This window comes from Aythya marila (assembly GCF_965140915.1).
Source record: "Aythya marila genome assembly, chromosome: Z".
Classification (NCBI taxonomy): Eukaryota; Metazoa; Chordata; class Aves; order Anseriformes; family Anatidae; genus Aythya; species Aythya marila.
Window position 1 is genome coordinate 64,912,040 of NC_139080.1, and position 25,401 is coordinate 64,937,440.

The following is a 25,401-nucleotide window of genomic DNA, read 5'->3' on the forward strand; positions in this document are numbered from 1 at the left end:
GGCTGGACCGATGGGCTGAGGTCAACTGCATGAAGTTCAACAAGGCCAAGTGCCGGGTCCTGCACCTGGGCGCAATAACCCCAAGCAGAGCTACAGGCTGGGAGATGAGTGGTTGGAGAGCTGCCAGGCAGAGAAGGACCTGGGAGTGATGGTGGATAGTCGGCTGAATATGAGCCAGCAGTGTGCTCAGGTGGCCAAGAAGGCCAACAGCATCCTGGCTTGTATCAGGAACAGTGTGACCAGCAGCGCTAGGGAGGTGATCGTCCCCCTGTACTCGGCTCTGGTGAGGCCGCACCTCGAGTACTGTGTTCAGTTTTGGGCCCCTCGCTACAAGAAGGACATGGAGGTGCTTGAGCAGAGAAGGGCGACGAAGCTGGTGAGGGGCCTGGAGAACAAGTCCTACGAGGAGCGGCTGAGGGAGCTGGGCTTGTTCAGCCTGGAGAAGAGGAGGCTCAGGGGTGACCTTATCGCTCTCTATAGGTACCTCAAGGGAGGCTGTAGTGAGGTGGGGGTTGGTCTATTCTCCCACGTGCCTGGTGACAGGACGAGGGGGAATGGGCTTAAGTTGCACCAGGGGAGTTTTAGGTTCGATGTTAGGAAGAACTTCTTTACTGAAGGGGTTGTTAGACATTGGAACAGGCTGCCCAGGGAAGTGGTGGAGTCACCATCCCTGGAAGTCTTTAAAAGACGTTTAGATGTAGAGCTTAAGGATATGGTTTAGTGGAAGACTTGTTAGTGTTAGGTCAGAGGTTGGACTAGGTGATCTTGGAGGTCTCTTCCAACTAAATGATTCTGTGATCTCACATTTTCCATACCTTAGTACAGCGCTAATTTACACACAAGCTACAGCTGTGTAACTGTGTCCAAAACCAACACACTTATATTTAAGCAAAACTAAAAGCAAACAAAATAAGTATTTTCTAAGAGCATTTTCCTTGATATCTTTTCCTACATTTGATAACAATGAAAACATAACCCCTAACAACTAACCTTCCATTTATTATTTTTTTAGTCATAACTATACCCTATAACAAGCATTATCATACCTATTCCAGAAAGAGTTTGCAATAGCAGCTCATTCCTACTAAGGAAGTAACATAAACCACATTAAACACTATGTGTGTACATGGTACAACAAAGCTTGATTTTTAAAAGATCATCCCTAATCATAAAATAATGGCTCAAAAAAGCTGTCTGTACAGAAAAGGATATCATAATTCTAGATATTCCTAGTTTCAAGTTTTCTGCCTCCACTTTGTGGTACTGTGGAATTGTACATGGAGATGTGGATGAGTATGCAGTAGTGAATTATGTTATCCAATAGATGTACAGAAGTAAGCCCAAAGAACAAACAACTGAGCACAGACAGGAAGAAAAAGAACAGTAATGAAGACGAAAAGAGAATATTTGTGATGGTCTGAGACACATTCCAAGAATCTCTGCTCATGTCTAAAGATTTGAACTACAAAACTCTCCTCTATTAGCACTGCATTTGCTCTTTGTCTGTTTATAGCATTTTAAAACACTAAAAGAACTTAAATATTTTGTTTACTGTTTACTTTTTTTGTTTACTTTGTTTACAAAAATATTTCTGCTTACTGCATTGCTGTTTTCATTAATAAGCTTTAACTGTTAGCTGCAATACCATAAAACCTCACTTACTCTGTATTATCATATGATTTAAAGTACTATGATTTTCCAAGCAATTTTGCCACACAAAGTATTTTGTATCTTTTTAATACAACAGCTATTCAGAAATTTCTACGTAAATAAATAAGTTATAGAACATGCTATACTTAATGTATTATATGCTATACAGCACCATGTAAGTTATGGAGTATGCCGTATTTCCAACATAATTCATATTTTATAAAACCCTGCTGTCCTGGATTTCGAGAGAGCAGACTTCGGCCTCTTCAGGGATCTCCTTGGTAGAATACCATTGGACAAAGCCTTGGATGGATGAGGGTCCCAAGAGAAGTTAATATTCAAGGATCACCTCCCCAAGCTCAGGAGCAATATATCCCAGCAAAGAGGAAGTCAGGCAAAAACATCAGGAGGCCTGCATCGAGGAACAAGCTGCTCCTGGCCAAACTCAAACAGAAGAAGGCCTACAGAGGGTTGAAGCAAGGACAGGTAGCCTAAGAGGTATACAGAACAAATCATCTGAGAAGCTAGGGGTAGATTATGAAAGCTAAAGCCCTATTAGAATTAAATTTGGCTATGGACATCATGGGCAACAAGGTACATCAGTGCTAAAAGGAAGGTACATCAGTGATAAAAGGAAAAGTAGGGAAGTTGTGAAGCCTATCTAGAAGGAAACCGGTTTACTTGGAATATGGAGAAGGCTGAGATACTCAGTGACATTTTTGCATCAGTCTTCATTGGCAAGTGCTATAGTCACATAGCCCAGGTCCCAAAAGGCAAAGGCAGGTACTGGCAGAAAAAAAGAATTGCGTGCTCTAGGAGATGATCAGGTTCGAGACCAGCTAAGGAACCTAAAGGACCACAAGTCTATGGTGTTTGATGAGATATAGCTACAGGTCCTGAAGGAACTGGCCAGTGAAGGTGCTAAGCTACCTTCCATCACATTTGAGAAGTCATGGCAGTCTGGTGAAGTTTACATGGACTAGAAGAGGAGAAACATAACTCCATTTTTAAAAAGGGAAAAAAGGAAGACCTGGGGATGTACAGGGTCATCAGTCTCACCTCTGTGCCTGGCCAGATCACGGAGCAGATCCTCATGGAAACTGTGCTAAGTCACATGGAAAATAAAGAGGTGACTGGTGACAGCCAACATGGATACACTAAGGGCAGATCATGCTGGACAAACCTGGCGGCCATTTATGATGTAGTTACAGAATTGGTGGATGGGGAAGAGTAACTGACATCGTGAGAAGCATTTAACACTGTCCTCCATTATATCCTTGTCTCTAAACTGGAGATGTGGATGTGAGAGATGAACAGCTTGATGGGTAAGGAATTGGCTAGATAGCCACACTAAGTAGCTGCAGTCAACAGCTCAATGTCCAGGTGGAGATCATGGACAAGTGGTGGTCCTTAGGAGTCAGCACTGGGATTGGTGGTGTTTAACATCTTTGTCAGCAATGTGGACAGTAGGATTCAGTGCACCCTCAGCAAGTTTGCTGATGGCCACACCACACAGCTTGGTGTCAACATGTTGGAGGGAAGGGACCCTCCATCAGGAGGGACCTTGACAGGCTTGAGAGGTGGGCCTGTGAAAACCTCATGAGACTCAAAGGCAAAGGGCAGTGTCCTGCATCTGAGTCAGGGCAATCCAAAGCACAAATACATTCTGGGTGGAGATTGAGACCAGCTCTGAGAAGGACTGGGGGATGGTGGTTGATGAGAAGCTCAATGTGACCTGTCAATGTGCACTTGCAGCCCAGAAACCAACCGTATCCTGACCTGCATCAAAAGCAGCATGGCCAGCAAGGCAAGGGAGGCAATCCTCCATCTCTACTCTGCTCTCGTGAGACCCCACCTGGAGCACTGTGTTCAGCTCTGGGGCCCCCAACACAAGAAGGACATTGTCCCATTAGAGTGAGTCCAGAGGAGGGTCACATGGATGATCAAAGAAACACGGAGACATGGAGATGACAAACCTATCATCCTTGTTCCTTCACCCATTTACAGCATATTGCAGTTTATGTATGCCCTGTTAAGTGGATTTATAGACCATATTGTCTAGCTTTAACTGGGCTACCGCTCACAAAACGAAGGAGCAGTATAAAAAGACTCCGCCAAAGAAACCACAGACTGAAAATATGGCTTATAATGCTAACATGAGCAAACAAGAACAAGGCAGAGCAGGCACTTCTACTGTGGTATAAGCTCTTCATCTGCTGCATTATAAAGTAAACAGAGATAATCTTTTCAAAGAAAAATAGGCCAGAAAATTGAAAATATCAAGAAAACTATTTGAAATATGGATTTACATCCACTCTTATTAACAAAGAACCTCACCCTGAGTGTTTATTATGCTTTGATATATTATCTAGCGATAGTATGAAGGAATTGCAGTTAGCAAAACATTTTTTTAAAATTAGAAACTAAGCATCCAGAACATGAAAACAAGCCTCTACAATTATTTTCAGTAGCATTTCAAGTCACGTGTTATTGAATCCACAACCTTTACGTCATTTCACTAAATCCTATGACAAATCTTTGGCAGTATCTTTTGAAATATCTTACTTAGTAGCAAGACACAAAAAGCCACAAACCATTGAAGAAACACTCGATCTTCCTGCAGTGGTAAAAATGGTTGAAAATAATGCATGAAGAAAAAGATGGTGTCAAACTGAAGTGCACTCCTTTGTCAGCAAGTACCATCAGAAGACAAGCACATACTGCTGGAGATTTGAGTAAATAACTGTTAGGACAAATTAGTCAGTGTGGTAGGTTTGGCATACAGGTGGATGAGACCACACATTTCAAATACATCTCAGCCTATGGTGTATGTTAGGTTATACTTTGATAATAGCATACACAGAACTTTTTCTGAATCACTACCAGAAAGACGTACTGGAGTTGATATACTCTCAACAATAAAGAACATGTTTTATGGAAAAAATGTCAGTGTAACTGTTGCTCAAACAGGTGCTTGACCATGAAAAATCTGCTGCTTAGTGATTATCTTGTGACAAAGGTCTTCAAGAAGCTGAACTTAAAGAGGAGTTGCAGATTTTTCTTTTACAAAAAGACGAGACTTCCAAATATGTTGACCCACCTCTGTGAAGAAAAGTGGCTGCCAGTAGTAGGCTACTTCACAGACTGTTCAAAAAACAGGATACGTCATAAGGGTGAAAGTGACAAATTTAAACAAGGAGTGAGAATGTAGCTGATTTTCAAAAGAAACTTGTGCTATGGAGATAGCATTTTAGAAACTGATGTTTGGAAATGTTTTCATTGTTAAGTGATTTCATTGCGCAAAACAATGCAATCTGACCTAGAAAAAAAATCTCTTGCAAACTATTTTACACTTACACCTGGAAACAGGAATTTCTAACCAGTTCAAAAATCCCCCAAGGAGATTCAGTGCATTTTGAACATATTTCCTAAAAATATGGAAATTTAATGTCTTCTGATTAGTTTTCAAGAACAAGAGATTAACATCTGGAAAGATGGAAAATAGTGGAATTAAATATAAAAAGCAGAATAAGTAGTGAATAGGATTAAAAACAAACACCACGATTTAGTAAGCACAGCCAGAGATGCACTTCTTCCATTTGGAAGTACATATCTTTGTGAGGAACATTTTCCACCTATGACAGTAATTAAAACAAACTCAAACCAAACTTTGAGCCAGACATTCAAATCACTCTATCACAAAGTACAAAAATAAGAGCTTTTTTTTTTTTTTTTTTTTTAAAAAAAATGAAGTTCATTCAAGCACATAACTCTCACTACAAAGCCATAATTTTTTTAAAAGAGCAAAATCAGGTACAATATATATATATTAAATACTATTTAAGCTGTATCTCATCCCTTTAATTTCTCATTTCGTACATGTTTTAATGTACATAACATTAATACAGTGGTACACTTATTTTATAAATACACATTTATAAAGTGGGGATTCAAAAATTTTTACTGATGGGATGTATGACCAGTAACTCAGTATCACCACAAAATACAATCTGTAATTTGTAAAGCTATTGGGCAGGTGACTTTTCAGTGTTTTATTTTAATATTAATATAATTTTACAGTTTCTTCCAAATTCAGTTGAGAAACACACTTACTGAAGTGACCTGTTATATCTTATTACTTAGATTGTCAGTTAAACCAGAGTCCTAAATGACAGTAAAATACACAAAATTGCAATTACAGAACACACTATTCTGTATTCAGTTTCCTACATTTCACTGTCTTTTATTTGTAGTTTTATTTTTCATATATAGCAACTCAAGAGACACTGAAATAATCCAAACTGAAGATATTGAAGAAATGCATTAAGAGCTGTCTTCCATGGCACATTCGTATTGATAGTGTCAACGATTCAACTCAGTTCAACAACCTGCCACCAACAGAAGGATTCTTCACTTCACTTTGCAGCATCTGACCTGAATCTTCCAGAAAAGAAGCAATGACAAAATTGCAGGATAGTGCCACGTGTTTTTCAAGTTGAACCAAAGCAGCATACAAAAAAGCATGCATACAGAAAACCAAAGCAGCATACACAGAAGGCCATACAAACTCAGGTAACTCAGCACATTACAGCTATGGAAACCACAATCATCCCTGCACATGACTGCAAAACACCAAACTAAATGAGGACGTAATATATAAGCACCATTAGTTCAGTACTTTTGAAGTAATGTAAGAAGCCAGGCTTCTAACAGTCAGTAATTACCATTTCTCAAAATCATTAACACATGCACTTTTAAATTAAATTTAAATCTGTACAACTGCCTTTCTTAACAGATCTCCTGAACTAATTCTAGGGAAAATACTTCAAATATAAATTGCAAAAATTCTGTACATTTCCTTAAATTAAATGTTAGAAAGGACTTGCCTAAAACACAAAAATTGCCAGCAAAATTCCCCTATAAGTTTTGCTGGAATTGTTCTTAAGACAGCTGATCTAAATTTGTAATTCTCAATGTCTCATTCATTCAAATAAAAATATCACATTATTCATGTATTCACATTAACAACTGAGCAGCTCAACCTTCCTATTCAAGTATACTGGCTACAATGGAACTCAGAATTAAGTTGGTTATTTCCCAAACACTTCCTGACAGAACCATAATAGTCATCAGCACATAGATAACAGTGCTCAAAAGCAGATAGATACCTCTTCATTCAAGAGGTTCATTATTTGATTAATTCTAAGTGCTTTTTTTTTTTAATTAAGAAAATCATGGTTTGTGCTAAATTCACCTGATCTGTATTTTTTTTAAATTGATACAGATATCAAATATATATATATATATAAATATATATATGCAAAAGAAATATGTACAATTGCTTACTGTTTATTCTTCTGCATAACATCCCTGGTGAAAATAGAACAAGTGAGTGTAGGACAGCAGTACTAAAAGAATTAAAAAAAAAAAAATCATTGCTCAGTTTAGGAGCAAATTCCCACTACTTATCTAAGAATATAGCTCTAAGCAACGTTCATGTAACGTTACAAAAAAATCACTGAGTGTATATAGAATGTCTGCTAGCAAGATACATAGGCAGATTATGAACTGCGATAACTCAAAGAAACATACACAAGAAGTCATAAATAGGTATACGTATATAATTAAGACTACCCTGAACTGAGTTAACTGCCAACTCTGCAGTTAACAGCTAGACATTTTGTCTTTAACTTTTGTTTCGAACGATCAGTAACAGCAGTGTGCTTGTTTCAGAAATTAATTTATCTCCTAAAATCTGAAGCTCCAGTAAATTATTATTCTTTTAATAAGGTATTGGAAACATTCACTTCATTAATATATTTGGACATCTACAGTATTGGAGTAGTCTTGTACTAGTCTCTTTTCAAATTTGCTTTAAACCATGTTAACTTCCATTATCATTATATTACAATAATGGCAAGTACCAATCTCCAACAGAAGTACTATTTTTAAAAAATACAGAATAGGATATTTTAGGTGATACCTGAACAAAAATCATATGAAATCATCATATTAATCTAGCTACAATTCACTTCTAGCACTGAAATCCAACAGAACTATTACTAAGGTAACTCCTCATTATATAGTAGAACATCAATCGTAATAAAGTGATGACAATTTTGCATAGGGAACTTAAACAGCACTGTCTGCCTGGACTCTGTTCCAAAGCAGGAGGAGGGCTTCATATAGATAACACTTTTCTTATCACATTTGGTACTATGCTGTGTACTACAATATTGGTAGCTGTCATGTGTTCGATCAATGTGTTTGCAACACATGGATCGATGTGTTGCAAAGGAGAGGGAAGTAGGACATGAGGCCCAGTGCCCTGAGAATTAGGAGTCATCATGGTGTTGGGAAGAGTCAGAGCAGATCAGAAATGCTGATACCATCCAGGTATGGTGTCAGCACCTGAAACTATGCTGTGATGACCTTTTTTTCTGTAGTAAGTGTCACGCTGTGGAAGAAACAAACTACCTCCTTTACTTATGAAGGTAGGCTGGCCCTGGCAATAAGGCAGAACCAATCAATGGATTGACCTCTGTAGCAATACAAAACTCTCTCCCATACTGAATTGGTATTTTTTAGTAGTGTACTATGAAAGAGTAGAAAAAAAAAAAAAACACCTATCACTTAAGATTGGCAGATACTGGAAATTAAAAGGATGCTTTATCATGCATTCTATACCCTGAAAGGTATAGAATGGGTTGTACAAAAAAAATGAAAAGTTGGCATTGAACACTCAAACCTTTCGTTTTGTCCCATATGATGAAGTTGGTCTGAACTGAAATTATAGGAACAATTTTATTTTTGTTACCATAAATATTTTGGTCTTTACCTACAGGAAAGAGTACTGAACACCAACTTTACTCTTGTCTTCAGCTTGACAAACAGCTTTTCAACAAGGAAGAAAAAAACTATGACCAGCAATGTCTACTCTACCAAAGCAACATTAAATGGTGCAGAAAGTACCTTGTAATAAATGTTTAGTTTAACGTATTCTGCACCAAAAAATGCAAAAAAAAAGATTTCAGAACACCTTTGCTACTTTCCCAAATCAAAACCCAGTTATCAACACAGAGAATCCTGCCATGCTCCAAACACTAAAATAAAAATTCAGTTGAGCCCAATTGCCTGAATAGTGAGTAAATTCTACCCCTCAGTTGACAAGCTTGCAAAAATGCTTCCTACTTCCCTGGCTGTAGCTTTTCTTACGTAGTCCTGTTCTTAAACTAACATTGTTTTACCCGCCAATACATACACACATGATCTATTGGCTTCTGTATTGTTGAAAGTTACATTACACCCACACTTGTCCTCCAACCAAGAGTAACTTTTTTTTTTATTATAACCATCCAAATAGTATGTTTTTTTTTTTGTTTTGTTTTGTTTTTAATGTTTAAGGTATGCTCTCATTACCTCAGAACAGAAAACTATATGTATTTTTAGATACTAATGCTGAGCATATTACCACATGACTACTAGTAACCATCTGTAGAAAAGATTGTCACGTACAGAATGCACTACTTAGCATTCTTTTCACAATGGCCAAAACCACTTAATATACTATACTGTTTTTCATAGAACAAATGCATCTCTTATACCTTCATTAGTCAAGTGTCATATTTTGGTTGCACTGTAAGAAACGCTATTTGACTGCCAATCTGAAGAGTCAGCTAAACTTCATCTGAAAGAACAGATGTACAGAAGTTAAGAAAAATAAAATATTATTACCAATATTGAACTCAGCACGAAATGGTAACACAGCAATTTCAGAAGTAGAATAATCCAGAGCTAAGCAGATCTTTGTCTCTTTCACAAATTATCTCAAACGAAAAAAATAAAATCTAACAATGGATCCTCCTTGTTGCTCTAGACAGGTATTATAGTAACGCTGTTCTCAGTACGTCAGCAGCACTGCAGACAGAAGTTTGCTATGGCAGCAGCAGCTGTCTGCCTTTCTGTTCCACTTATCAGATGGCTATGAGATCTCCATCTCCTGTAGAGGCTTCCAGCCACTACAATTAATGGCCAACGGATTTGTTAAGAGAAGTAAGAAAAAAAATTAATTGGAATAGTTTTTATACTCTTAAACACACAGAGAACAACTTCTTTTTTAACATGTACGCAGACTCTTTATTTTAAGACGAAACTGAACCATGCTGTAAATTCCTACCTGTCTTCCCTGGAAAACTTCCTTTCTTGGAAGTTTTCACTCATGCAGGACCATTAAGTCCCACATTAAAAAAAAAAAAAAAAATCTCAGTTTTGCTCCTCAAAAGTTGAACTGAGCCAGTAGCTACTGATTTCTCTGACTCAGTCTTTCCAAATAGAAAAGAAAACACTGAGTTTGGGTGTGGTTAAATTACAGACCCTATGTCTGTAAGGGTTATTTACAGACATAAAACATGAGAAAGAGCTGACTTCTGAAGTTCACCTTCTTATCATGAAGGGAAAGATTTAGCGTGAAAGATAACTACCACAAAATAAATAAATGAAAGCATACAAAACTGCTTTTTATTCATGCTAAAAGTCCTAATACACATATAACTTCAGATAAGAACTCAGCTGTAGTTTTATTTGTAGTGCTGTGCTATCACTGATGTATCTGTTTTTCTTATCTTTTCTTACTGGGTTTTAAGAAAAATAATTTTAACTAAAATTATAGTAGAATTCAAGGTATCTCAAATTTCATCTGTTGGTGCTTATTCACTTAACTAGAAACTTCCGCATACCAACAGCTAAATGATCTCGAACTTTATGAGTACAGTATGTACTTTAAGCAAGATTCTCCTGCCCACAACTACTAAACAACAAAGTTATGGTAGAAAAAAAGCAAAGTAATATTCAGAAAAATCTCTACCGGTCTACAGAATACCTAAAATGAAAAGTAAATAATGACGTGACCAAAATTAGTTACATCTTTAAAATTATTTAAGAACTATTTTAGGAAGTTTAGATCCATTCCTCTGAATAATCCAAAATATTTCAAGAGTAGCCTCAAAGTAGATAAAATGTTTCCTGTTTAAGAAAGAGACCTCAGAATTTTGTTTTCCTGACAAACTCCTACATTCTACTGAACGTTCACAGATATGGTCAGTAAGAAGCCCATTTGAGGCTGATTTAGCCTCCTTGATAAGCAGATTCTTTCCAAAGAGAAACAGTTTTGAAATGTTTCTGGTTTTACATGCATATTTCTTGCCTATGTTTTCCATGACTCTTTTGTTCTGTCAGGGATGAGAATTACAAGAGATATCCCTCCCAAAATGCTTGTTGCACCCAAGCACATCTTCCACCCATTCATGGCATTCAAGAAACAGAAGAAAGCAAAAGAGTAAGTCTTATCACAGGATTATTATTTATTTTTTTTAAATCTTTAAGTCACAAATCCACATTATAAGAATAAGTAGACCTGCAGCAGGCAAATACTGGCCAGAGATAAAGGAATACCAAGAAAATATGGAATTTCAAAATGTTAATCTTTCCACCAACGGAATTCGTAAGATCAGAGGAAACACCTAGCTACTCTGTTAAAAAATAGGCTGCCCAGTAACACTATTTGACTTCAAGAAGGTATTTCAGGAAAATAACCTTATTTACTTCCGGAACTGTTAATTCACATCAGTGCCTTCTTCCCATGCCATCACCCCAAATAAACTGTGATTTCACAGGAGCTACAAGTACCTCTTCAGCCTCAGGTTATTTCACGGTCACCATGACTGTTTGTAGCATCACCTGTGGAATTCATAGTTCTTATTGGTGAAAAATTAAGTTATCTGTCTTCAGAAAGCAATGGCTCTGCCATTTCTCAGAATTGGGAAAGAAAGGAAAGTGTTATACCCTCTTCCACGGTTACCTCTGAAAAATGAGTTCACGCTCACTATACTGATTTTTTGTAGTCACTTTCTATTAATTTACATGAATGCACGTGCACATGTGGAGAACAAGTGGAGGATACTTACTACAATTAAATACAAAAATCAGTCTACTCTCAAGTATAAACTACCACCTAAATTATGTAAATTTTTGCATTAAAAAAAATGAGGAAAAAACAACTTCATGATGAAAGCCTGCAAATATGGACTTTTAGAAGCCAGAAGGCTCCAGACAACTGGAACAACTCCAGTGAGTAATGTCTCAGCAGAGAAACCAATTTGCTCATAATTACTACAGTTAGGACTTCTAGCAATGACAGCTATTTTTATACCTCCTAATGCCAGTTGTACAATGAAGATACATTTTCTTCAATTTACTCTGTGACAAAAACACAACCACTGCTTAGAAAGCAACGCTGCCTATATAGTCAGAACTAATATAAGATTTATTACTTGGTCCATCAAATATCTGCCGTCATGTTTTTCAGCTGTTCATGTGTGAAAATTTCTTACACCCACACCTGACTGAAACATGCATTCAAAAAAAAAATGAACTACAACTGATTGCCTCAGATTACATGAGGATAGAAAATAAATAATTCTGCAGTTTTTCTTCTAGAAGTGTCTTAGGTAGAATGGCTTCCTACACATGAGTAGCCAATTCTGGCAAAGATAGGAGAAGTGTTACAGAAAGAAAAGGAAACTACAAGTTTTTGAACTTGTCTCTAGGAATATGGGAGCATGAATATTACTTTCTTCATGGTGAATCCCACACAGCCCACTAAAATGAATCTCGAGTGGGATGCCTGAGAAAGTCAGAAAGGTCTCAAAAGAAGCTTAAAAGGGTTCTAGGCTTGATGTGGGAAGCTTTCACTTTGTAATAAAAACACTTGGAAAAATAGAGAAGTCCACACCAAAGACCTCCTCATCTTCACTCAATATACAAAGAATCAGAGAGTTTGTTTTCCTTTATAGCACTGTAATGAGGCAACTGAAAAGGTGATCTAATTGTTGCTACCCACAGAGTTTTGAAGACTGAATAGTATCAGAAGTAAAACAGACTGTAACTGTGACTGTTTCATTAGCTAAGGGATTAAGATATCTGCTTTTAATTTCTCTCTTTCAGAATGCTAGCCTAGCGTATGTTAACAATTTACAACTACTTTAAAAAAAAAAGACATTGTACCCTGACAGTTTTCTCAAATCAACAAGCATGTAAGACTCAAGATTTTGATGAGACAGTCTGCAACTTAATTTTCCATCTATTAGTAGGAATAGACAATATCATATCTTATGAAGAGTTCTTTCTGAAGAAATGTTGCTGGTGCCACGGCATCAAACAAGTTCTACATGAAGAAAAAGGTTCAGAAAGTTGTTTAAAGATCCTCTGCTGGGAAACACAGAGTACAAAATTTTGAAAGCTACTTAACCAGAGAAACATTATCCAATCTGTGTATCAATAAATATGAGATGCTGAATTTTAAAAAAGAAAAGTTATTTAATTAGAATTCATCATAACACATACACCCAAGGCAATAATATACAAGTAGCATGTCTATTTTGTATTCCCTGACTTTTGGACAGCACTTTTCAGCTTGAACAGAACGTTATTGCAGACTAAACAGACCTTTAAGATCACTATTAAAAACAGCCTTTGACAGGAAAAAAAATAGTTTGCATGTAAAAATAAAGTATGTAAAGTATAAGCAAAATAATCCATTTTGCAAAAGAAACATTAAAAATGGAGGAAAAAAAGTAACTACATGACCTATGAAAAACTATTCTTTGAATTCAAGAACATTTTCAAGCAACATATATTCTTCCTAGCTATATAACTAATTTAGGGAAGATTTGTATTCTGAGTACAAGAAGCTTTATTTCTTGCTAAGTGCTTATAGTTTTGTGAAAGGTGCAAAATTGCATGAAAAATACCAAGGATAGCTGACCTATAGCAGGAAAAGTTGAAAACTGGACAATTGAGGGAACAATCATAAGGGTATTTCTGGGCATAAAAGCACCAAGACGAATGAAATGAGCAAGTCTTCTCTGCATTTAAACTTTTATTTTTTAAACATGTTTTAGAGTCTTAAAATAAGAAGCAGCATACAGATAGTATCAATGGAATTGAAGTAAAACTAAGACTAAAGCTATCTAGGCACCTTATCAACTTTAAATAAAAATATTATTAGATCAGCAATTTGTTTATTTATAGTGTTTATTCAAAGAGAAAACACAAAATTTATAAAGACCGCTTAATTGAATGATTTGGTATGATTTGTGTGATATTTAATGTTTATTAAGTAGTCTGAGGATTTCAGACACTTTAATGAAGAACAGAAAATTTAAAATACCAGGACAAAACATATATTAATCCACTGATTATGGGTCTTTTTCCTGTTTTGAGTACCTCGGGACACTTCACTAAATAAGATTCACACCCCTAAATGAGAAAATTGCTGCAAAAATTGCATACTGTATTACATTACAGTAAAACATATGACACTGCTTTTTACCTCCAGCTCCTAGCTGCTTGTAGAATCTGTATTCCAAATGTAGCTGTGGTGCTCTCGACTTCATTGGCTCCTGATTTAAAAACAAAAACAACATTTAAAAGCCTTTGAGCCTCCTACTGAACCCTAAAAAACTAATACACTAACCTACTACCTGCCAAATTAACCCTGTTGCTCCCAAGATAAATGAAAAGTTTGAACATTCCCTCCAAACCCACAGGTAATCAGAAAGCTAGGAAACAAAGCCCAGACAGGTGACACCAGAGTGTAGAGGGCTTTTACATCTTGTATTGCTCCATTATCCCGTGGTCCAACTTGTGAACTGATTCCCAGACCCTTCATGGAGTTAAAAAAAAAAAAAAAAAAAAGTTTGTCTCCCCAGAGTATGTGTCAAAGTCCTCAGACAAAAGGTGGCATTGGCATGGAGCTTCACAAATTAGACAGTCCACACTCCTGCTATAGATGCATTTTTATCAACAAAAATAGTTTTATGCTAGGATCAGGAAAAAAAAAATCCATTCACCAAATAGCCACATCCTAACATAGATTAAGTTACATCATTCTAAAACTTTAAGTACAAAAAAAAAAGCACCAAAATAACTGCTTTTTAAACCTTTTTTCCTCTAGCATATCTTACATAAGTTAATGAAATCTTAGTTCTGTCATACGTGTTAATGTTGCAAAATCTCAGAGAATAAAGTGACATGATATCAAACACAGGAACACACAAGCAGTCTCAATGTAAGCCCTAAGTTCTTGAGTATTTCCCTTTCCAAAGTAAATACTACTTTATTATAAGATTGTTGAAGTAATTTCCTAGAGCACCTTCTAGAAGATATGCCTGGTTTCTTGTGATACGTGAAAACTTCTAGTGAGTCAGTGACAATTTGGACATTAACTGCTAATTATTCCTGCACCAACTGCTGCATGTACTTGGAAGATTGTTAATACAAACACTTACCAACAACAACAGATAGTGCTGAATGACAATTTTCAGGAAAAGCTTAGGCAAGGTACTCATCTCTTTCCTCACATCATCTTCTCCAGAAGCTAACAGCTCATTAACCTATGTTCTTTCCAAGTCGTGCATCCAGGCTATAGAAGCCACAAGCCAATCTGCAATTGTAAGAAGCCGAGTTCCCTTCCTCAACCCATCTCCCTCCAACACTCAGATGTTTCATATTGCTGCTTGTGCTACAGCCAAAATCCCTGTCAGAATCCATTTGTTATTTGATTCTGGCAGGACACCAACTGTTGAGGACCACAAGTAAAAAGAGGCCAACACAGCAGCTTATACATAAACTAAGCACAATTTAATATATGTTTTTTATCCTCCATAGCATTCATTCCAGTTGCTTACTGGAAATTTTTACAAAGAACTGAGCAAGAACTTTCTAAAAACAAAAAGGTGTTAATCTTTTACACACAGCTGTTAAGCTACACTAGCTGGGCCACCAAAAGCTCTCACTTCCAGTTTGAGAATACTTGAAATTTATTGCCATATATTAAAGACAGATTTCACTTAAAGCATATTATTGTAAATATGGGTCTCAGCAAATAAGTGCAATTATTAACCTTAGTATACAGCTTCCAGATATTTAAATTAATCCACTCTAAAGCATAAAACATTTTAACTTTTTACAAAACTATACAAAAAACTTGCTACTGGTTTGCCTGCAGTGTTATTATACAAATCTAACAGTTACACAATGTACAACTGTATACACACATTAATTAAAGCTTGCAACTCTGACTGCTAAGTGTAAAACATTTTAGTCCACAAAACTCTGCATCAGTTTAATACAACAAGAAAAGGCACTGTCAATTTCTTACTATTCAATACTGTAGGACACTCCCACAACTCTCATAACGAGGAAGAAAAATAGCTTGCATATATTAAATTTGCTATTCACATAAAGAAAAAAAAAAAGAGAGAGGACTTTCCTAGGAAAAAGATTTCCTATTTTTGACATAAAACTCTACGTTGACAGGTCTTCAAATAAATGGCACTTGTTCAGGTCATCAGCAGAAAAGTTCTTATAAGTCTCCAGGAGGTACAGGTTCGCAAACAGTCTAACAAGTCTACTTGCCAACTGGCCACCAGATAAAGACTAAGTCAAAATCCTGTCTAGGAGATAGACAGTGTTAATACTTTTACTGCTTCCGGTAATGCAGAAAATGTGACAATATGTAGTTGCAATCTATTTACTGATTGAGGGTTTTCTGCAACTGCATGCATGTGTAAGTAGGCTTAGATGATTTATTAACTATTCACTAGCTCCAAACATACAGAAGAAATAATTTTTTTCATTTAACAAAACTAGTGAGAGGGCAAGAACAATAACGTATTCATACACAATTAGTTTTGTTCCTACACATCATACTTTGAAGTATGGAGAGAACTACTGAAATATGAGAAGAATAGGATACATAAACAGAAATCCAGAAAAAAATATATGTTACATGTAAACTTTCACTGTAAGATGAAAGTGAAGGACACACTGCAAACAACTTTTTAATTCGTGACTGTTAAAAAGAGAACTATATTTAAGAATAAAAAAGAAATAACACATCGTGGTTCTGTTTTCATTAGTGTTACGGTAGATTTCAGGAACTAAAAATAAGCTTGGGAACCCAAAACTGAAGCACTGTTCAAATGTCACATTAATCCCAGAAGACTCTGAAGCCAGCTCTTCCTCTTACCAAAGAAATTGTATGTTTTTGGTTTACATAATTAATCTTGAATGTAAAAGCAGCCTTGTGAATGTGATTTACAGAACAATGCAGAACTGGCACAGTTCCTTATGAATCCTTTGGCAAATACCTAAGCCATTATTATTTCAAAGCTGTTTCATTAACATAGATAGCTTCTTTTCGCCACAGAAGAGCATTCCCTCTTAATGAGGAGCTTGGGGTTCAACCTGAGTTCTTGAGATTTTCCTGCCATCAAAGCATTAGCATGCAGTTGACATAGTACCAGTTACCAAAGAAGCAGAAAAAAATAGCTCCTTAATTCATAATCTTTTCTTCCTTATTTCTTATTTTCTTTTGTGGGATGCTTGTACATTCAGACAAAAGGATAAAGACATTTGAAATGAAAAATCCATTTCAAGTTCATAATGCATTTTTATTGCAATTATTTTTGCTCTAAAGACAAGGAATAAACTACTATAGTTTTCAAGATGCACCCTTTCCATCTAAAGGTCCATGACAAAACACTTTATCCATAGCGTTACAAGTTAGCCTAAAGCACAATATTCACCTACTACCTAGTTTTCATATTTTTAATAATCCATTGAGAACTCAGTGTGCATTCCGTCTCTACTTCGTATTTCCTTAAGAAGCAAACAAAAGCTATTTCCAGGAAATTTTTCTTTAAGAGGTAGGGTTCTTGTTAAAGGAAAAGATCAGTCTATTAAATAGAGTTGCATGTGATTTGGATTTACTAGTCTACACATTTCAAGTAGAGAGGTTTTGAAATGGTAGCATTCTAGACTGCAGTAATTTAAAAAAAAAAAAAAAAAAAAAAAAAGGAAAAATTCTAGCCTTGGAACTGGTATGTTCCTTCCTACAAACCTCTTACAATTTTTATGGACTAAAATCCTAAAATCTAGTAAGTTAGATGATTAATGAGTCGATGAATTAAGCATTACAGATGAAAAACACCGGTGACTACCTTGTAATTTGTTGCCTTTCACAAAGACAAAGGAAAATCAAGCTATTTGCTCGAGCAGAAATTCCTTCAGTTGATATTTGGTTAGTGCTTCAGCAACCTCCCATGGAGGTACGTTTGGGCAATGGAGAAGTTAATCAAAAGAGAAGACAGAGCTGAGTAACAAGTAGGAGATGCAAATGCAGTAGAGGGTCATGTATTAAGAGAAGGAAATCTAGCCATAAATGCTAGGAATTGCTACCATTTACAGTACACCAAATAGCAATGTAATTGCAGAACTACCTCATCAAAAGGTATTAGTCTGCATACTACTCAAACAGCAGAAACATGCAGTTAGCCAGCACAAAACCCATTCTTAACATTCTTGTTCCAATCAAAAAAAAAAAGGGGGGGCAGTTCTGGCCTTTCAATCTTGAGTACCTGTCCAACAAAATAAAGGCCAAATGAAAGAAAATGGATTATAAGCATTAAGATCCTGAAAGTAGCTGTCTTAGGACAATAAATACCCACTTTATATAAACTTCATGAATTAAAATGAGTATCTGTGTGAGGCCTACGGGTCATAAGAAGAAATTTACATAGTTTAAACTTCTTTCTTTCACAAGTATTCCCTAAACTACCAGAAGTATCATGAACAAGAACATATTTGTACACTGCACAGGAGGGAAAATATTAAACACACTGAAAAATTTGAAGTCAAAACAATAGTCATAAAATCCACTTGGTTTAAACATCAGTAACAGATCAGTAACCCAGCAAGCCTTCAGGAGTAACTCACACTATCATTTTTGAACAAGGTATATGGTTACATTTATATACAAAACATCTGGCATAGGAGAAGACAGATTCTCCTACCAGCTGCTCACAATAAACCAGTAAGTAAATAGTGTGATGCTACCATAAGGAATTAAAATACAATTTTGGTATAGCGTAGGAAGTATTACAACCATATCTTCCACCAGCTGCTGTTCAAACTAGAATACATGCATTATTCAAATTACCTCATTCAGTAAACTACAACGGGTACAGATAATTACTAAAAGGAAGAGGAAGTTATGAGCACCTTAATTAAGCTAACAAAACAAAGAGCACAGACCTGATGACTGCTCGCAAAACACAAAAAGTGAATAAATGCTAAGCTGTTAGACTAATGTTTATAAAGGGAAAGGAACGTATACCACAAGCAGGTGTACAACCTCCCTAACCGTTACAGAGTCCTGGCACGCTCTCCAGCAGGAGAAGCAAAACAGCAGAAAAGCAAAAATTCAGCAAAAAAAAAAAACGACGTAAGTAATAAAAACGGTTTTATCACTGAGCAGATTAAAAAGTTTTCTCACTCAATATCATGCAATTAATGCTTCAAAATATCACTCTCTTGCAAACTGTTTCTGAATGTGCTCTACAGTAAGTAGTTTTTAACTAGAGGAGTTCTCAGAACACCTTCCAAGTTTCACCAGACATTAAAAAATCACTTCAAGATTGTTTTAAAACAAAGTGAATTTAGATCAGATATAATGCAAACACGATGAACACCCTTTGAATTGCATCCAGCATTACTCTTCTGAAGTACAACCTGGCTGTTTTTAAATCTGTAACTACTCCTGAAAGAATTATTTTCTAATAATTATTATTCTAATCATATTTTTCTAAACAGTGGATAGTTGTACACACATTTTTCATGGATTATATAAACATGTAGTACTTTTTAGGCTTCCAGTTTTAAGCCATCTATTTCTCTGTTTCCATAGCTTGTCTTCCTCTTTACAGAACCCAAATTTCACCACTCTACGCTGTGAAAAGCATTCTGTTCTACTGTAGCAACAAGAAATATACAGCAGTCCCCAAAATAATTAAAGGACAAAAAGTAAACAAATTAATTCTGTCTTGAAATACATTGGTTATGAAAACAGACATTTACCTAAAAGTTAAAATGAGTTCAGAAGCAAAACATGAAGTAAGTTGAATAGTTCTAATGAAAGATGCAGAAAAAAACAGAACAATATCATGTTAACAAATACGTAAGTTTTACATATTTGTAAGTGAAAGGGAACTTTTGACACACCGTTACAAATAAAAAGCCTACCAAATCAGAAGTGCAAGTATCAATGACAACAGATGAAAAACAGTTTGTTGCTAGAATAAGAGTGTTAAACTAAGGACATTCTGTAGAATTTCTGGAGCTTTTTGTAGTCATCTGATACCAGATTTGCAGTAAATTTGGCTTTTACCTACTTGTGGCAAGAGAAAATACTCTATTAGGAGAACCACTGAGCAGACTGCTGAAGCAGGAGTCAATCACTGACTTCAAAGACGTTGATTTAGCTCTCAGAATAGTGACAATTAACACTGGCTTTATTCAATATGGCCAAAGCATATAATTACAACTACGACTAACTACTTTCATCTAACTACTATGAAAACATACAAAAGTATTAATGATTTCAATTAAGGAAAAAAGTCATTGTATATTGTAAGGAAAATCCTGATTAGTTTTTCATCCCAAATCTTAACAAAAAAGTATTAACTTACCAACTTAATTGCCACATGTTCATTTGTGTATAAATTGTTTCCTTGAAAACAAAACAAAACAAAAAACAACAAAAACAAGAATGTGAGACTTCAGCAGTGACAGTTCATAAAAACACAGAGCTGTGGGAGATCTATTCTGCCAAAAACTATCCTCATAAAACACAGCAAACTTATGACTACTTTCCTTAGCAATTAAAGTAAATTACTTGTCAAGAACTCATCAGAAAATCACAGATGACATGCTCAGCAAACAAACAACTTGGGCTTTAACAGCGTTAAAATAACAGAGGACCTTTACAAGCAAAGTATGAATAGCAATTTAAACTCACAACAAGTCTTAGGAACTTGTTTATAGTTTAGAAAGTATAAGATTTTTGGTCTGAATTACAGAAACACACAATTTCTGTGATAATTTTCACTATAGTTCACAGTAAAAAACACAGGGTTACTCTGCCATAAATGTCTTACTCAAAAGTAAAAAAAAAAAAAAAAAAAAAATAATAATTTAGTAAGGTTTCAGAGGTTTTTTATTATTGTTTTTAAAATTACAATAGGAGGACTATAAGAAACAAAAAAAATAAATAAATAAAAGAGCATAAACACTTAAACATTTTCAACATGTCTTACAAATGCTTTAGGTATCCCGAGAACAGAGAAGATAAATGGAACAAGTCTACATGATGAACATATCATTACTATACACATCTGAGTAAAATAAATCATCTGATTTCAAGATTTAAGCCTACCAATTAAAGATAAATTATATACACTTCAAGAATTGTAACTAAAAGCACAGGCTAAAAAAAGGAAAGGCAAATTAAACAATCTTCAGTTACAAAAAAAAAAAAATTAACAGAATCTGGTACTGTTTCCTTAATCAAGGAAAATCACATTTAAACCTCGCTTAAGATTCTTTGGAACTGCTCGTCAAAGAGAATAAATATTCTGGTAATCATTTTAAAAATGCAGGTTTTTTTTACTGTTATGCCATACTTCAAGGAGAACTTGGTTTTTGAATAGTGTCAGAAGTCATTGAGACAAAATTTCAGCTATTTCACCACATTTGCAACATTCTTACAGTAATGTACCAATTTTCAACCTTTTCTAGTATCTAAATCAAATTTGATATTTTATGTTTTCAGATTCATTGCTGAAAACTATTTTTTTTCTAAAATTGTTATATAGTTTTGCAACATTACATTCTAACAACATAGAATTGATAAGGGCTTCCATCCCCCTTCCCTTCTCCCCTCCAGCACCCCACTTCTGCATATTACTAAACTCAGACTTAAGACGAAGATGGCAAGAACATTATTGCCAAGTTAAATACTTGGAAATGCATTTGGAAAATGCATCTGCTGTTTTAAAAGCAATTCTGCAACTGGATTTCTAATCACCATTACTTCAAAATTTTATGCAATGACTGTAACACTAAAGCTACAAAAGGTGTAAAACTGAAAAGTATCAGGTAAGGGAGAAAAAAAAAGTAATCACTTCTGACACTTCTAATTTCCCTACAGGATCCAAATGATTCCAGTGTGTACTATTTTAAAGACAACCCTATGTTTTTCTCTGTAACATTACTAGTGTCCAAATTTGACGTATTTAGCTTGGTTTTGTTAAAAAAAAAAAAAAAAAAAAAAAAAAAAAAAATGAACAGGAAAAGAAAGAAATGGACCAAACCAAAAAGGTAAAGATAATTACGTTTATAATAAGAGATTGATCTCAGCTCTAGTCCTTATTTTTAAAAATAGACTACTCTTGCAAAGCAGTAAAAAAAAAAAAAAGAATAACTATAAAATCGTGTGTCTGTTATAGGATCAAATTTACAAAAAGCAAGCTACCTGAAGGATGTACCCTAACCTGATTACCAAGCAAATGATCTATCATGATTCAATGATCTGTCCAGGGACTACAGCAGACATCCCAGGTACCTAAAATACGTATTTTATGATTGTGCTTGTTTGTTTTAAAAGAATACTTTGAAGCTGTCTCTGTGTTTTTGCATTGTATTACCATATTGAAAACAGTTTAAAAAAGCCTTGCAGGGAACATGCTCATTCAGTCTAACTAGATATTCCTGTCATCTACTAGATTAGTTAACAAATCCAGTACCCCAGGGGAGTGAGTGCAGACAGGTTTATCATTCTGAAGAAACATTAGAAGGGATATTGTAACTTTGAATACAGCGAATCAGTGCAATCATCTCAAAAAATGTAGGACATCACATTTGACACTTCTGATATCTCTGAAAGCACAGAAGAAGGTAACATGTAATACATCACAACCAGCAGGAACATAAGACTGGTGGGACAATAAAAGAAAACTTATCTTAACTACAGCTAAGGAAAGTTTTAAGATTAACAGCTCAATATTCAAAACAATTTAGTCCTTTGCAACTCAATGGTTGCACATAGTGTTTTAAGTGGCACTTTCATTGAGACAAAATTTCAGCTATTTCACCAAGTTTGCAACATTCTTACAGTAACATTACTGATTTGACATGCAGCCAATTTACCACGTTAACCACAACAAACCACAGAACAGTGGCAATTCCTTTCTTCTCAGGAAGAAGTAGTACCACAATGGCTACTAAGCTGCAACTGAATTTCTTACTTTCTGAAGCACATCTTCATCACTCTAACAACTTTATTCCTCCTGTATGGCTGAAGACTGGACCTTAAGCCACATGCCAAACATATTCAAGTTTGATGAAGTCCACAAAACAAATTAACTGCTTGCGTACATCTTTGTACACAACAACGGAGGGATGCCTGCTTTAAGTTATTTTTCCGTATGCATTACTACAGTAGAAAGTAAGAAGTTAAAAATCTATCTGTAATACCAATCTTAGCTGTCGCTTTAAGCAGTTAATTATTAATTAAAACATCTTACCCCTAATAAATTACGGCTTTACCCCTAATAAATTAGGGCTTGAAGAATCAATGTATGGAACAAATAAGATGTTTAAAAAAAAAGCCTGGCGCACTTTGCAGATGGAAGGACAGAATACTCTTCCCCCTATTTCTTTTACCAGTATGCACAATTTATTTCACTATCACACTAATTTTTAGCCACTTCAATATTACTTCTTTTAAAAAGAAATGGATGATTTCACTCTGTATCTGCTGTAACCAAAATAGATAATATGATAATAATCTGAAATAGATAACCAATTTTGCATGCTGCGACCACACCAAGATAATGGACAAGAAAATATTCAATTTGATTCTTTTATAGTTACCTTCAGCAGTAAATGTGACATATTAATTGTATTGGTTTCTTTTATTTCATTGAGAGGTTTAAGTTAAAAGTAATCATTCAAAGAGAGTTTAGAAAAGTTTAAGACAAATTCAAAACAGAGCTCCTGCCTGACTTCTGATTTTCAGAGGCACATATATAGCAATTTCATGTAATTGCTGCTGGAATAACTACAGTGCCTCTTACTGAGACTGTTTTAAATTCAGTATCCTCATTAAGAGGTACAGTAATAGTCTTTCATTCCTCTACAGCATTACTGTGCTCATCTTATTTGCATTCTGACACAGAGTATAGTGCCCCCGACAGCACTATACAAAAACCAGTTTCTATTATCTTTCTGCAGCACAATAAGTAGTTCTACCAAAAACAGAATACCAACAGAAACGCAACAACAACATAGCCCACCCTACTCTCATATGCCCCACACCTGAACAAGTCCCTTTTAACCTTCAAAAACAGCATTAAGTCAAGTCTTCCATAAATATTGGAGCAAATTCTTGCCATTAACTGTTCAGTTACGTTAGTTAATACATACAAAATTTCCATATCTTAAAAACCCTGGACAGCCATGCTGTCATCATGGAAATGTAAGTGCCCAAAAATAAATTGGTATCTTCTCTTTCAAAACCACCCATCGTGTCCATTGTGTACTTTTTTATTAATGGTAAGATATCCAGCACCACCTCCCCCCGCTTCCTTCTCCAAAACTCCAGACCCAGTCTGACTGACCCTAATTAACAGCAGCTTACTGTTTAGCCTCACTACACTGTTACTGGTGAAAAGGAAACCAAGGGATCCAACAGCTTGCTGTTGTTAAACCTTCTGGAGTGCCTGCTACGCTGTCTTCCAAGAGACATTCTTAACACATTATTAAGACTCATATACATTTAGCTTCAAATACATCTGAATAAGCTGCTTCTGGAAGTCAGGATAGAGAGCAAAATATGGTAACTATGAAAGCATTACCACCATCTTAGAAGAGACAACTGACTGAACATGGGACAGCATTGCACACAGTTATGAAATGTTATTAGCCCTGGAAAGTCTCCCGCTGCATTGAGTCTTAATATGTAATAGAGCTTATATGGACTAGGGTTCAACCCAGAAGAGAGCTACAAGGCAAAATGAACATATCTGAAGCGTGCAAGTAGTTTGAAGAGCTATATGGTGTGGATATCATGAAGGTATCTTCATGCCTAGCCTACACACATGGCTTTGAATAATGAAAGTTGAAATACAGAACAGTCATCTTACCTAATCGTAATTCTCCAAAGTTACCGCCTCCAATTTTCTTGCCAACTCTGAAGTTAGGTCCAACCATTAACACTCCTGAACTTGAACCAGTTCCACGTGGAATATGGCCAGACCTCCCAGAAGTCCGTGGGATTCTTTCATCTGGCTTGTCCTTGTCTTTTTTTTTATTATCCATGTCAAGTTTACGGTACTCCACTTTGATTTCTTCCTCTTTTCAAAATCAGTATAAGCAAACTCCAGTTAGATGGTGTGAGAATGCGAACATCACTAGCAGAGTGCCCAGCTGGTTACTGTCAGGAAGCAGTCAACAACAGCACATTCATCCCATTTGCAAAGTTGTTCTTGTTTCTTTTCCCCTTGATAGTATCTGCAGCAAAACGTATCTCCAAAATGTACGCAACCAGCAATACTTACTAGCATTTACAAGAACTCTGTTAAAGAAAAACAAAGTTATTCAAAACAGTAAAATCCTTGTACAAAGTTACATCTTCCTTTAATCTGCCATACACTTAAAATGCAACAACATTTGCTTCACAGATCTTCTGTGAAGTACCCCTGCATAGTTAAAAGTCTGTTTCCAGCACACAACTGCTACAGATATTGGTGCAACTGAGATGAGCTAAAAAAATCTCAAGGCTCTATACAACAG

General features: G+C 35.7%; 1 protein-coding gene across 7 annotated transcripts in view; it reads right to left on the reverse strand.

Moving 5' to 3' along the window:
• Positions 1-25,401, reverse strand: part of CSNK1G3 (casein kinase 1 gamma 3) — a 74,474-nt gene that overhangs the window by 35,288 nt on the left and 13,785 nt on the right. For 6 of the 7 annotated variants that reach the window (XM_082782719.1, XM_082782721.1, XM_082782722.1 and 3 more), the window contains 3 exons: positions 24,753-25,183; positions 20,238-20,278; positions 14,039-14,108 (listed from right to left, as the gene is read on the reverse strand). In XM_082782719.1, coding sequence (XP_082638845.1) covers positions 14,039-14,108; positions 20,238-20,278; positions 24,753-24,927 — 286 coding nt within the window. In that variant the 5' untranslated portion in view covers positions 24,928-25,183. Of the gene's footprint in view, positions 1-14,038; positions 14,109-20,237; positions 20,279-24,752; positions 25,184-25,401 lie in introns of those variants that run through there. The other variant, XM_082782724.1, reaches the window with a different exon arrangement.